General features: G+C 38.7%; 1 protein-coding gene across 9 annotated transcripts in view; it reads left to right on the top strand.

Moving 5' to 3' along the window:
* Nucleotides 1-13,352, top strand: part of LOC145987713 (uncharacterized) — a 66,887-nt gene that overhangs the window by 16,267 nt on the left and 37,268 nt on the right. For all 9 annotated transcript variants that reach the window (XM_083122290.1, XM_083122289.1, XM_083122293.1 and 6 more), the window contains 5 exons: nucleotides 879-991; nucleotides 1,974-2,180; nucleotides 3,488-3,600; nucleotides 7,176-7,345; nucleotides 8,271-8,407. In XM_083122290.1, coding sequence (XP_082978416.1) covers nucleotides 879-991; nucleotides 1,974-2,180; nucleotides 3,488-3,600; nucleotides 7,176-7,345; nucleotides 8,271-8,407 — 740 coding nt within the window. The remainder of the gene's footprint in view (nucleotides 1-878; nucleotides 992-1,973; nucleotides 2,181-3,487; nucleotides 3,601-7,175; nucleotides 7,346-8,270; nucleotides 8,408-13,352) is intronic.

The following is a 13,352-nucleotide window of genomic DNA, read 5'->3' as shown; positions in this document are numbered from 1 at the left end:
GTATTTAATTATTTTGTATGTTCATATGTGTGTGGCAAAGGAGATGAGATGTTTGGATTTCTCTATGATTTATTTGTGGGTTAAGGTAAAGTTACTCTCTGCACATTGTAACATGCCGTGGAGACATAGGGAGGAGGGATCCAGAAAATCCAGATAACCGATTTCCGTGAGTCAAATAACCTGATATCCATTTCAGATGCAACCGATAATTCAGATATCTGAATATCCAGATAATTTGAATATCTGGATAGTACAGATTTGATGAAGGATTATGTAGAAAATCCGTATGGTGAAATACAAACATGACAAATGAAAGAATATGTGAATAACCTGTAAAACTGACAAGCAATAAAACTGTCCGGATAATGCACAGATCAGATACCTGGACATTTCTGGAAATTTGAATATCTGGGTAATTAGGATAATCTGGATTTAGCCATCCAGAAAGGTCACACACATTCATAATCTTGGCAATGTGTGACTAGGTGAACTCAAGAGCCTTGTCCATGTATAAAGCCATTCCGGGGTTAAAATACATGGATACCTACAGGCAACTCCAGGTGTTAAGGCAGTGGTCACATCACCTCCCAAAAATGGTCGTGATTGTGAATGTATGGGGCTCTAACCCTGCATTCCCCAATGCTGCTTCATTGCACATTGCCAACGAGCATGTGGAACTTTCAACTTTTTTTTAACAATCCTGACCATAAGTGGACATAAGAACAAGCTACTTGCAAACTTATTTAAGTTAAACTTGGTTAAATGAAAAATTAAGGACTGTAGTGGCATATAATTCATGGTTTTCATAACCCCAAATTTGATTTTAGCTCGTAAGGAATTAAAGAATGTCATTGTTAATCTCTTTTTGTTCTATCCAGGAATTGGGGACCAATCATCTGATGGTGGACAGGAAGCAGCTTACGTTGCTATGCAGCCACAGGACGACCAGGGTGATGATACCACAATCACTACATTGGAAGCATCAGATGATGTGAGTATCTAGTTAAGAATGCCAGAAAGCTGTTGCATTACAAGATAAGGCATTAATATTAATTGTGATCAGGGTTCGTACTAACATGGATATCGAGAATTTTTTTTAACAAAAAATAGAAAAGTAAGGGAAGTAGGATGGTTTTTAGTTCTTGCCAAGGTTAGAAACTGGAGAGAAAATCACATTTTCTCCCAACAACTTTCTTGATTGGAGGTACATATTCTGTACAAATACAGTATTTTACATGTAATTTTTCTTAATTTATTTTCATGAATGTCGAATATGTCTTCCATTTAATTAGTGTGCTAATTTGAAGATGGTAACATTTACATATTAGTAGATTATAATATTATGAACTGACCTGGAAAGTTACTTGAGATTACCTGTGTATCTCAGGGAATTTGGTTTGGCAAGATTGAGATCCCTGTTGGTGCATTGGTTTGCAAAGTTTGTAGTTTCAAAGCAAAATTAATGAAGTCTTAACAAATATATATGTCTAAATGAGATCCTAAAATGTTTGGGCCAACCTCATCTTCTACAGGGATCAAAAAGAATAACATTTTCATCACATAAATATGTCTAGGTAATTGTGGAACCATACCTGTTCTACTGGAACATTGGACATTTTCTTTAACAATTTCGTTTACGTTATTGTAATAGATGAAATAAGATATAATTATTTGCATCAGAGAACTTCATGCAGTTTATGTAATACAGCAGAACATTGATTTTGTGTTGTTATTTTTTTTAAAAAAAAAGAAAAGAAAAATATGGAAAGACGAAAACATAAAATTTTGGAAAACTTAAAACCTGGGATTTTTTTAAAAAAATTGCCCTATTGAGACCATGAAGATTGAATGTATAATGAAAGGCAATGTAAAATTGAGGCTCCGTTGTATTGAGCGAAAAGTTTTTCTTTTAATATTGCAAAATTTTAATCAGGTTAAATATTTGTTTTGATATTTTAACATTTTTCCTGCAGGGTGGATCTGGTGGTACGGAATCTAGTGGGCAAGTTATCTTGAATACCGGAGACCAATATCAAACTGTCACTATAGTACCCTCCGACACTAATTCAGGCGAAGTGAGCTATGTATTGATAGTTCAGCCTGATGATAAGGATGATAAAGGGGATGACCAAGATCTCACAGTTTACGATTTTGATGAAGGGGAGGAAGGTATTGCATTGGTAAGTAAATTTTCTGGTGGCCTTTGTTTTTCTTTCTTTTCATAATTATGTATTTGTGGGTACATACCATATTTCGTTGCAGATTTTATGCCAATTTTTTCGCAAAAATGTGGAGTGTGAACATTAAAAAATCATTTAATACTAGATAACTTTGTTGCAAGATTAGAATGCACGGAATACTCATGAATATACATTAACATTGAAAAGTCCAAATCGACGTACATCATTTCTTCTTGACAGTTCAGCAAACATTTTTCAAGTCTAGGAAAAAAAAGCACAATAGTTATTCATTTGTACATTATAGTTGAAATAATACACTTCCAAAAATATACTAGTGTTGTGAAGCACAGATTTAAAAAAAAAATAATGTTTTTCGTCTGAAGATTCTGTGATTGGTTTTGTTGTCTCACACTACGATTAGGTGATGAAAAGTTATAAACCAATTTTTGGACTGAAAAAACAGGGTGTGAGAATTATGCTGTCAAATAATATACATTCATTGTGATAGTTGTTCTCGTGTTTCACATCTCCACTGTTCAACTATGGAAGACATGCATTGCTCAGATGGACAAATTCAAACATGAAGTTCTGAGTAGTATCTCACTTGTATGCAAGAACTACCCAACCCACCACCGAACTTGCCAAGCATATCAAATTCCACAACCATAAAATTGAGAAAGTACATGTCAAATACAAAGCACACACTCTCATCAACACAAAAATTAAAGACACACACGCCATCATGCACTACAACGATGAATTGAACATAGATAGTGGTCAGGCACAGCATGCCTGGCTTCCATCACTGCAGCAATGAACACCGGTGAACAGCAGATGACACATACGCAGACATACAGGCGACAGCAGTACACCTAGCGGCGATTTAGGACAAAACAACAGAGACGTGCCAAGCAACAACACAATGAATTCCAATGAGGATGGTGGCAGTGGCTACCGAAATTAATAGAAAATAATGTAAAACAGCTTTCGCGGAAAACGTGAGTACCTTAATTATCTATTACAGCGACTCTCATTCCCATAGTATGAACAAATCTATGAAGCGAATCAAGGAATGAACTCGAACAGGAACCTTAAAAGACAAAATTTTTCTATTTCAAGATATCTCTAATTTTGAAACTTAATTCATGGATTATTCTGAATCTGGTCCTCTTGTGAAGTGTCACATGAACCAACCAATCCCCTTCCCCAACATTTATCATGAAAATATGGTTGTCCTATTTCTCCCCGTCTTTCATAATTGGTGAAATGTACCTAATACATTTTTCTTTTTTGCATTTCTTGAACAGGAGTCTGGAGATGAAGATGATAAAACTAAAATAATAAAAATTATGCCAAAGAAGAGTCAAACTGTAACACAAGCTCACATGTGTAATTATTGCAACTACACAAGTCCAAAGAGGTTAGTAAGACACTTTCTTGTTTTATTCTTTGAAGATGGTGCATGAAAAATAGCGGTTGTAACTAAAAATTTGTTAAATACCTTACTAGAAGGCATTTTTTTCAATAAAAATTTGTAGACTTATTGTAGTTTCTGGAAAATTTAAGGACTATTTAACGCAGTGGAACAGGGTCTGAACAGATACTGTTAGAAATTAATTACCGATACACATCGATATGTCTTGGGAGTTGAGTGTCTCACGGAGTCTACAAAAAGCTACACAACACTGCCATGGAGTCTTAAATATTCTAGAAATAATGCTAAATGCATAATTTTCATTAATTTTGCACCATTGTTGAAAGAAATGGATTTTGTGATTAAATTATTTGTGCTATGTCCAGTTATGTATGCATATTTTATAGCAAAACTGGTAGATTGCTATATTTAGTTCCAGTCGAAAACTAGTACTAAACGTTGTAAATATTCTAAACTACTTTGAAGAAAAGTTTAGAATACTTGACAATCGTTACAATTTTCAAGTCAGAAGTGGTGGGAATCTCTAAGTGTGTGAGCATATTCAAAGTGACATGCCATGCTTATTGAATGTTTCATGTGGGAAAATTAAAACATCAGGGTTTCACTGTATGTAATTGTATTTATTATTACCAGAAACCAAATGATATACATAAAAATAATAGTACGAGGCACATGTTAACAAGAAGGGCCGATAATTTTTTACTTGGGCGTGGCAACACTGGCGAAGATGCGCATGCATGGAAGCATGCTTTAGTATTCTGTGCCTGCAACAGAGGTATATTTCTCAGTGTGGAGGTGCGTACGTGCGAGTAGCAAGAAGTTAAAATGGCTGCTGTAATAGAAAATCCTGCCAAATGCGAGTGATTAGATTTCTCAACGCAAAAGGACTGAGTGCAGCTGACATTCATCGGGAATTGTGTGCCATTTACGGACCAACAGTAATGAGTGAAGGAAAGGTAAGACAATGGTGCCGTGCTTTTCGGGAAGGACGTTCAAATGTTGATGATGATGAGCGGAGCAGCAGGCCTAGTGTTCAGACGGACGACCTTGTGCAACGTGTTGATAAGAAAGTGCGATCCAATCGCTATTTCACCATTACTGATCTAGCCAAGGAGTTTTCTGAAGTGTCTGATAAAACATTGCACCGAATTGTAACAGACAATCTGGGTTATCACAAACTGTGTGCGAGGTGGGTGCCAAAAATGTTGACAAACACTCACAAAGATGAAAGAATGAATGAAATCAGCACGTGATTTTTTGGCCCGCTGGGAGAAGGATGGGGATCACTTGTTTTCTCACATAGTGACTGGAGACAAAACCTGGATATTGTACGTCACTGGTTAGTCGAAACAGCAATCCATGCAATGGTGTCACTCCGGTTCACCGAAACCGAAGAAATTCAAGCAAACACCATCAAATCGCAAAATCATGGCAACCATGTTTTGGGACCAAAAAGGTGTAATTCTCATGGAATTCCTGAAACCCGGACGAACCATCACAGCAGATGTGTATTGCCAAACACTGTCTAATCTGTGACGTGCCATCCAAAACCAGCAAAGAGGAATGTTACGGTCTGGAATTCTGCTTATTCATGACAACGCCTGCCCACACACCACTGACTGTACTGTTGCGACAATTCAAAAATTCCAGATGGGAACATTTTAATCACCCACCATACAGTCCCGATCTTACCCCAAGTGATTACTTTTTGTTCCTTCATCTCAAAAAGTGGCTTGCTTTGCAACGTTTCAATAATAGTGAAGTTCACAAGACATCAGTTCTCGACTGGCTGAGATCACAGGCGGCAGATTTCTATAAGCAGAGGGTCTACGTAAACTTGTTCCACGGTACCAAAAAAAGCTTGGAGCATCATGGTGACTATGTAGAAAAATAGCCAGGGTATGCACTTGTATAACATCAAAATAAAAATTTTCTCGCTTGATTTTATTCCCTGTAATAACCAATCTGCCCCTTTTTTTGACATGTACGTCGTAATAACACAAGGTGGAACAACCTGTGAGAGTGAGGTCATACCTACGGGCTTTACTCCCACCTGCCGAGGTGGGAGATCATCCAGTCAGTTACGGGGTAACATGTGGTCAGCACAACAAATTCACAGTCGTTGTTGTAGGTTTCCATGCCAGGTGACGCTACTCATTCGTAGCTCTCCAATTTGCTTACGGTGGTGGGTGGCCGGCCACCTGTCCCATACACAGGAGGAAAGCTGTTACACTTCACCCAGAAGACTCGAACTTGCAAGCATCCCTTAGCCAGAGCCCAAAGCGTGACATCTTTGACTGCCACGGTGCGGAACAATTGATATACAGAACAGAACACAAAATTAAAGCAAATTATTGAAAAGTATGACATTTTGATGATTTCAAACTGACGTCATCAAGCACAAAACTGTGCGAAAAGATCCAAAACTTAAGTCTTTTTTACCATTGTTTCCTGATCTGAAACTCTGAAAATGTGTTTATTAGTAGTAGTAATGATAGTAGGGATGGGACCAATTAATCGGTACTCTATTGGTATTGGCCGATATAGGCATATTGGTAAAATTACCGAATTATTTTACTGATCTGATAATGTAGGTGCAAAATTCTGCCATTTTGTTGTAATTTTTATGGATAATCGCCATTCCCTACTTTCTAAAAAATTAAATGTCTAAATATGCAATTTCTCTTGCACTGCAATCACCTTGAAACACACATTTATTAAGGAGGTAAATGACCCTTTCAGGTTCAAGGACCATGTCTTATTTTATATCGGATTGGTAGAATATCGGTGTTGGTAAATTTGGTAAATTTTATATCGGTATAGGTCAAAATTTCATATCAACCCATCCCTAAATGATAGTATTTTTATTGTACGGTTACCTATGTTTATATGAATAGGAAGAATTAGTTATGTAGAAATATGTTATCCATTTTACATTGTGAGGTATTGTGTATTGCACTGTGTTCCAGATGTAAATGATGTATGTATTTTAACTTGCATCCTAAAATAAGTTGTTGGTTCATGGTTGGTGCTGTAAACGCAGTTTTAGTATTGTGCAGGTGAAGTTCCATATTTCCACGTTGCAAATGTAAATTCTTTTCCAATTAATTTTGAAAGGCCACTGCGTTCAATAACAAAGGTTGCAGCATCTAGGACAGAGATGGTAGTGTCTCGCAGCCGCTTTGTTTGATCCCAGGAACAAATACAGAAGTTGGCCTGTGCAAATCGTTAGTTCCTTTTCCTGCCGTTTTAGATATTGTTTCCACATGTATATATATGGCCATTATGACCATTCCTCACATTTAAAATCACATAATTATGCAAATACTGTGGAACCCTGTTTTTGTGTTGTTGCATATTTACTTGACCCTATTACACATTCAATATTCGTGGCCCCATCATCATCAATTTGTTATAAATTTTTTTCTGATTTTCCTGCATTTTTGTTTCACCCTGGTCTCCCCAAAAAATAATTTCAAGGTTCCACTTCATTATTCTGGTAGTGTGTACGTACATGCGTAAAAATTTGTGCTTCATATGCTTTGATTTGCTATTTTCAGGTACCTCTTGTCTCGCCATATGAAGTCCCATTCGGAGGAAAGACCCCACAAATGTAGTGTTTGTGAACGAGGTTTTAAAACACTTGCATCACTACAAAACCATGTCAACACTCATACGGGAACTAAACCTCATAGATGTAAATTCTGCGATAGTGCATTTACAACATCAGGTGAGCATGTGAGAATAAAACAGTCGCATGTTTCAGTATGATTTTTTGTGCCTTAATACAAAATATGTCTCTCTCTCATAATGCAAACGTCATCATCATGTAATCAAGGAATTCCAGTTTTGAACCCTGTATCTGGTGTAGAATATAGTGGTTCCCATTTTAAATTGTAGGTCCACTCCCGATTAGCCTAACTGTGCATAAAGTGGACTTAAAACAACCAAACTCTTAATACTTATGTGTGAGATTAGCATTACATAAATGTCTCTGTTGTATGATTATAAAAGCTGCATTTCAAAAGTACATCTCATTTTTTTAGAGAGAGAACACTGTAAAATATTTTTTTTGACCTCTAAGAAGGACTTAATTCATGATGCACTCATCCAGATATCCCCTCCACATTTTCATTATTCTGCAATAAAGGAAAATTCTTGTGCGTAATTGGAAATATAATTGAAATTCCTAATATTATTGTCTCTAAACAAGATTTTGTTCCAATTTGAATCATCTACCAGCTGAGACAACCATCCATTGTTCATGTTTGACTTTTAAAAACATAGAGTAAAAAATACTTTCTTTCCATGCAGCTGGCAATAAATTTTAAGAATGGGTCATAGAAGGGTTAAAAAAAACATGGTTAATGTAGTAAAAATTGATTAAATAGTATAAAAACTCGATGTTCTGATCATGCCATTTCTTGCATCTATCTGGAAATGAAGTTCATTCTGAGGTTTTTGTACTTTTTAATCCATTCTAACAATATTCTTTTCTACCACCTCTGAAGAAGGACCAAGTCCCAAGAATTTGGAAGACACAGCAAGGGATATGTTGTGATTTTATCTAGCTTTTAATATGTTAACAACCCTTGACATGAAATACCAACTTTTTTGTGTAGGATATCTGTTATTAATTATTTTTCTTTTTATAGGTGAACTTGTGAGGCACGTTAGGTACAAACATACTCATGAAAAACCTCACAAGTGCACAGAGTGCGAATATGCCAGTGTAGAATTGAGCAAACTTAAACGGCATATGAGGTGCCATACCGGCGAAAGGCCATACCAGGTAAGAAGCTTCAATCGTCATTATCATTGTGTTGTACGCTGATTAGGAATTATTGTAATAGTTGAGGAATTTTCCTGAGTCCAGTAGTTTTGTGAAAGCTGTGGAGAAGACATGCAAAGTAGACAGCACAGGAACATTTGTGGTTTTTTCATGGCTGTCCATTGGTGTTTCAATGTGCAAGGCAATCCAAAAGTCTAGACACACAGGCAAAAATGTAGTAATTTTATTCAGTAAATTCAACATAGTGTTCGCCATTAGTGATGCATAGTTTGACATGCTTTGTGAGAATAACATGAACAGTATGTACTAATTCCATATGTCCATTGATCTTAACACATTAACCTTTTGAGTCCCAAGGCCTTTTTCACATGTAACCCCCTTGGTGCCCGAGCTGATTTTGAGCAAAATGCAGAGTTTCAATTAAATGAGTGTAGATCGGAGACTAATTGCCCTAGAGAGATGAGTGATATACCGTTGTACGCGGAATGAACCAGAGATTCAGACGATATATAATTTATGCACATTCGGCGTACATATGGAGGGGGAAAGGGGGGAATCCCCTGAAAATACTTTTTTTTAAAAAAAAGAATGGGGTTTTCGCCCCCCCCTGCCCCCCTGAAAAAAAGGACATGAAAAGTTCAAAATGCACATAGAAATTATCGCTGGCATGTAATAAACAGAAAAATATTTGCATCATTGTCGTATGACCAATGTAACTTGAGTTGTATGTAGGAATGGTGGGCACGCCACTGATTCAAGCTTCAAAATGCAGCGGTACCTTGACATGAGTATAGCTCAGAAACTAAATGCCCTAGAGATATGAAGTATATACCATTGTACGCAGAATGAATCACAGATTCAGAGGATCTATAATTTATGCACATTCAGCGTACATATGGAGGGGGAAAGGGGAAATTCCCTCAAAAATACTTTTCTTAAAAAATATGTCAAGATGCACAAAATGCAAAATTTGTGCAAATTTGGCGTATATATGAAGGGGGAAGGGAGAAAAACCCCAAAAATTATTTTAAAAAATTGTTGAAATGTTTGAAATTTATCTTTTCCCTTGAAAAGAGACGCAAAAGAGAAGTCCCTTTTTCCCACCTTTTCACCTCCATTTTCATGAAGAAAAAAAAAGGTGCAAGAAACATTTCTGTTAAATACATGTGTTAGGAACAATATACAGGGTGTTTCTAAAGGTCGTTTACAACGCTTGGGAGGTGATTCCTCACACGAAAACAAGCAAAAAGTCTAAGTTCCATTTTTACGACTGAGGCTTCGTTTCCGAGATAGGAGTCTCGCAAAAGGTGACAAAGTAAACGTCACACCTGACTGGGACGAATACTATCACAGATAGAGAGGCGGTTCCAAGGGAATCATAAAGGAATCGTATGTGCTCAGTCCGGAAGTCACTATGAAAAGTTCACTGCACCCATGCGCAATGGAGTCCTCAAAGTAATTGGGGATTTCCAGCAAGAACAATGCATGGAAAAGGTATGTAACGCAGCAAGAAGGACCGTGACAATGAGAAATGCGTTAAAGACAACACATCCCGACCTCAAACATCAAAACATGAGCACCGAACACAAAATCCGAAAAGTTGAGCACGGTTGCATACCCCAGTTACACGCGAGGAATGAACGAATCATGTCATGTGGCATACGAGAGACACATTACTCCACCAGGAGGAGGGAAAGAAAAACACAATATCAGATGATTGCGACAACGTGTATTTTTACACGCGACAACTACGTAATATCCCCCCCCCCCCACACACACACAACAAACAACAAATGCTACAATGTCTTATGCACAGACAGTGTGTGTCACTGTACACCAACTGAAGATGTCACTTTCACCACACAAAGGGGGTGGGAGCAATACCAGAAGTGTTCGCACGCGATCATTGTGACGTAAAAGAGACCAGTTTTGGAAGCGCTGCACAGGCAAGTCTGGCTCTCGTAGTCTACGTTTGACCTTCATGACTGCTGTTCCCGCGAGAGGAGCTCGAAGGGTTGGTTCACAATTGGTCTGTGGTGTTCGTACGGTGATACGGCCAATTTGTGCAGTGTGCCAGTGTTAAACAAAAACAATACTTTGCAGTTCCAGCTCCCTATTACACAGATGGCTGCGTATACGACCCAGCAGCTAGCAGACATGCATCTCATGTATGGGGAGGCACGTGGTAATAGCCGTGAGGCAAGGCGTCTTTATGGAGAACGCTTTCCACATAGACGTTTACCGTCTCACACCTTCTTTCAGGTAGTGGGCAGTCGACTGCGTGAAACAGGGTCAGTGTTACCACCGCGGCAAGAAGTTGGAAGACCCCGAAGTGTACGTACACATCAGTTTGCAGAAGATGTGTTAACAGCGGTCGCAGAACATCCTGGCACCAGTACGCGAGTGCTCGCTCGGGCACGAAACACGTCTCATGTGTATGTTTGGCGAGTGATGTCAGAGGAAGGAATGCACCCTTTTAAACTGCAGAAAGTACAAGAACTGTTACCTCCTGACTTTCGCCCTCGTATGGAGTTTTGCCAATGGTTGTTGCATCAGCTGGACATAAACCCTCACTTCGGGGCAAACGTATTGTGGACAGATGAAGCCATTTTCACCAGGATGGATGTCTTCAATAGTAGAAACAGTCATGTATGGGACTTTGACAACCCACATGCACTTTTTGTGGCCCATCACCAGCACAGGTTTTCAGTGAATGTGTGGTGCGGGATAGTACATGATCATTTAATTGGACCATACATTCTCCCTGTTCGCCTGAATGGTTGCACGTATCATGCATTTCTTAGTGAGGTTCTGCCTGAACTGTTGGAGACCGTACCTTTGGCACTGCGGCAAGAAATGTGGTACCAACACGATGGTGCACCAGCTCATTTCGATTGTAATGTACGACATTTCCTGCATGACGTGTTTCGCAATAGGTTCATTGGTAGGGATGAGCCTGTGCCTTGGTCACCGAGGTCGCCAGATCTCAACCCTCTCGATTTTTTCTTCTGGGGAGAAATGAAAACCCTCGTATACGACACACCTGTCACATCAGCTGAGGACCTCGTTGCTCGCATCAACGTCGCCGCCGCGACGGTAGCAGATACACCTGGCTTGTTTGCTCGTACTCGACAATCCTTGATTCGTCGCTGTCATATCTGCGTAGAAGTAAACGGCAGACATTTTGAAAACCGTCTGTGATTATTGCCCTCGGCAAATACCAGTGAGAACACTCTTGGTATTGCTCCCCACCCCCTTTGTGTGGTGAAAGTGACATCTTCAGTTGGTGTACAGTGACACGGACTGTCTGTGCGTAAGATATTGTAGCATTTGTTGTTTGTTGTGTGTGTGTGTGTGGGGGGGGATACTACGTAGTTGTCGCGTGTAAAAATACACGTTGTCGCAATCATCTGATATTGTGTTTTTCTTTCCCTCCTCCTGGTAGAGTAATGTGTCTCTCGTATGCCACATGACATGATTCGTTCATTCCTCGCGTGTAACTGGGGTATGCAACCGTGCTCAACTTTTCGGATTTTGTGTTCGGTGCTCATGTTTTGATGTTTGAGGTCGGGATGTGTTGTCTTTAACGCATTTCTCATTGTCACGGTCCTTCTTGCTGCGTTACATACCCTTTCCATGTATTGTTCTTGCTGGAAATCCCCAATTCCTTTGAGGACTCCATTGCGCATGCGTGCAGTGAACTTTTCATAGTGACTTCCGGACTGAGCACATACGATTCCTTTATGATTCCCTTGGAACCGCCTCTCTATCTGTGATAGTATTCGTCCCAGTCAGGTGTGACGTTCACTTTGTCACCTTTTGCGAGGCTCCTATCTCGGAAACGAAGCCTCAGTCGTAAAAATGGAACTTAGACTTTTTGCTTGTTTTCGTGTGAGGAATCACCTCCCAAGCGTTGTAAACGACCTTTAGAAACACCCTGTATAAAAAAGAATCGAAATTCTAGCCAGAAATAAAAAAGTTATAATGTAAAAACTACGACCTGACACAGGGTATCTCGATCGAGATACTTGGGACCGTGAGGCTTACATTTAGGTATCTCGATCGAGATACTTGGGACTCAAAAGGTTAATGTAAGATGTGTTTCTTCAGATGATTTGTTAGTATTAATAAGCAAAGTAAGTGGTTCTGGTGTTAGGGCCGCCAAAGGTGGGCTGGTGTGATCAGCATCACGCCCCTGGCCAGTTTCCTCCACGTACCCACTTTATACAATGTTGGATGGGTGCCGGAGCCCGGTTTTACCTGGCGGTTGTTAGTATTATTATCTATGTATCTAGAATTTTGTCTCTCCCTGTATTGCTAGCAAATATTGCAGGCACACACTCTTGTATTCAACCTGAAGTTGAAAACGTTAGCGGCAGGATGCTTGGTTGAGCCTTGGAGTTAGTGAGAGGGAAGGATGCTTGTATGGTTTCACATAGTGACAAGGACACAACTGGGGAGGGGAGGGTGCTTTGCAAAAATCTACTTCATTGTTGTTGTTTTTTCCTCATGATAAACTTTGCCTTCTTTTCTATTTTTCTATCAGTTTGTTTACTAATTGTAATTAGTACTTTTATTATTAATACAAGAAATTATTTTATATTTGTTTCATCAGGACAATGATGCGAAATGAACTGCAAACGGCAAAATAAACTTTCAAACATGAAATTTAGAGTTTATTTACCAACATGAAACCTTCTGAGGTCTGAATTATACTGTGTTATGTAATTCACGCAAAATTAATTAATTCTGCTGTAAATATTTGAGAAGCAAAAATTTACTCTGTTATACAGTTATACGTTTTATGGGAGACAATAGGAAAAAAAACATATAACTGAGAAAAATGTTTTATTGAAAGGTAATTAAAATGATAAAATTAAGTATACAAAGAAAGAAAAGGAGTACTACATCTGCACCAAAGTTTGATCTATTTCTCTGATCGTTC

The sequence above is a fragment of the Lepisma saccharinum genome, chromosome 5, assembly GCF_977018435.1.
Source record: "Lepisma saccharinum chromosome 5, izLepSacc3.1, whole genome shotgun sequence".
NCBI lineage: Eukaryota > Metazoa > Arthropoda > Insecta > Zygentoma > Lepismatidae > Lepisma > Lepisma saccharinum.
Note: the sequence above shows the minus strand (reverse complement) of the source record. Positions and strands in the feature narration are given on the sequence as shown.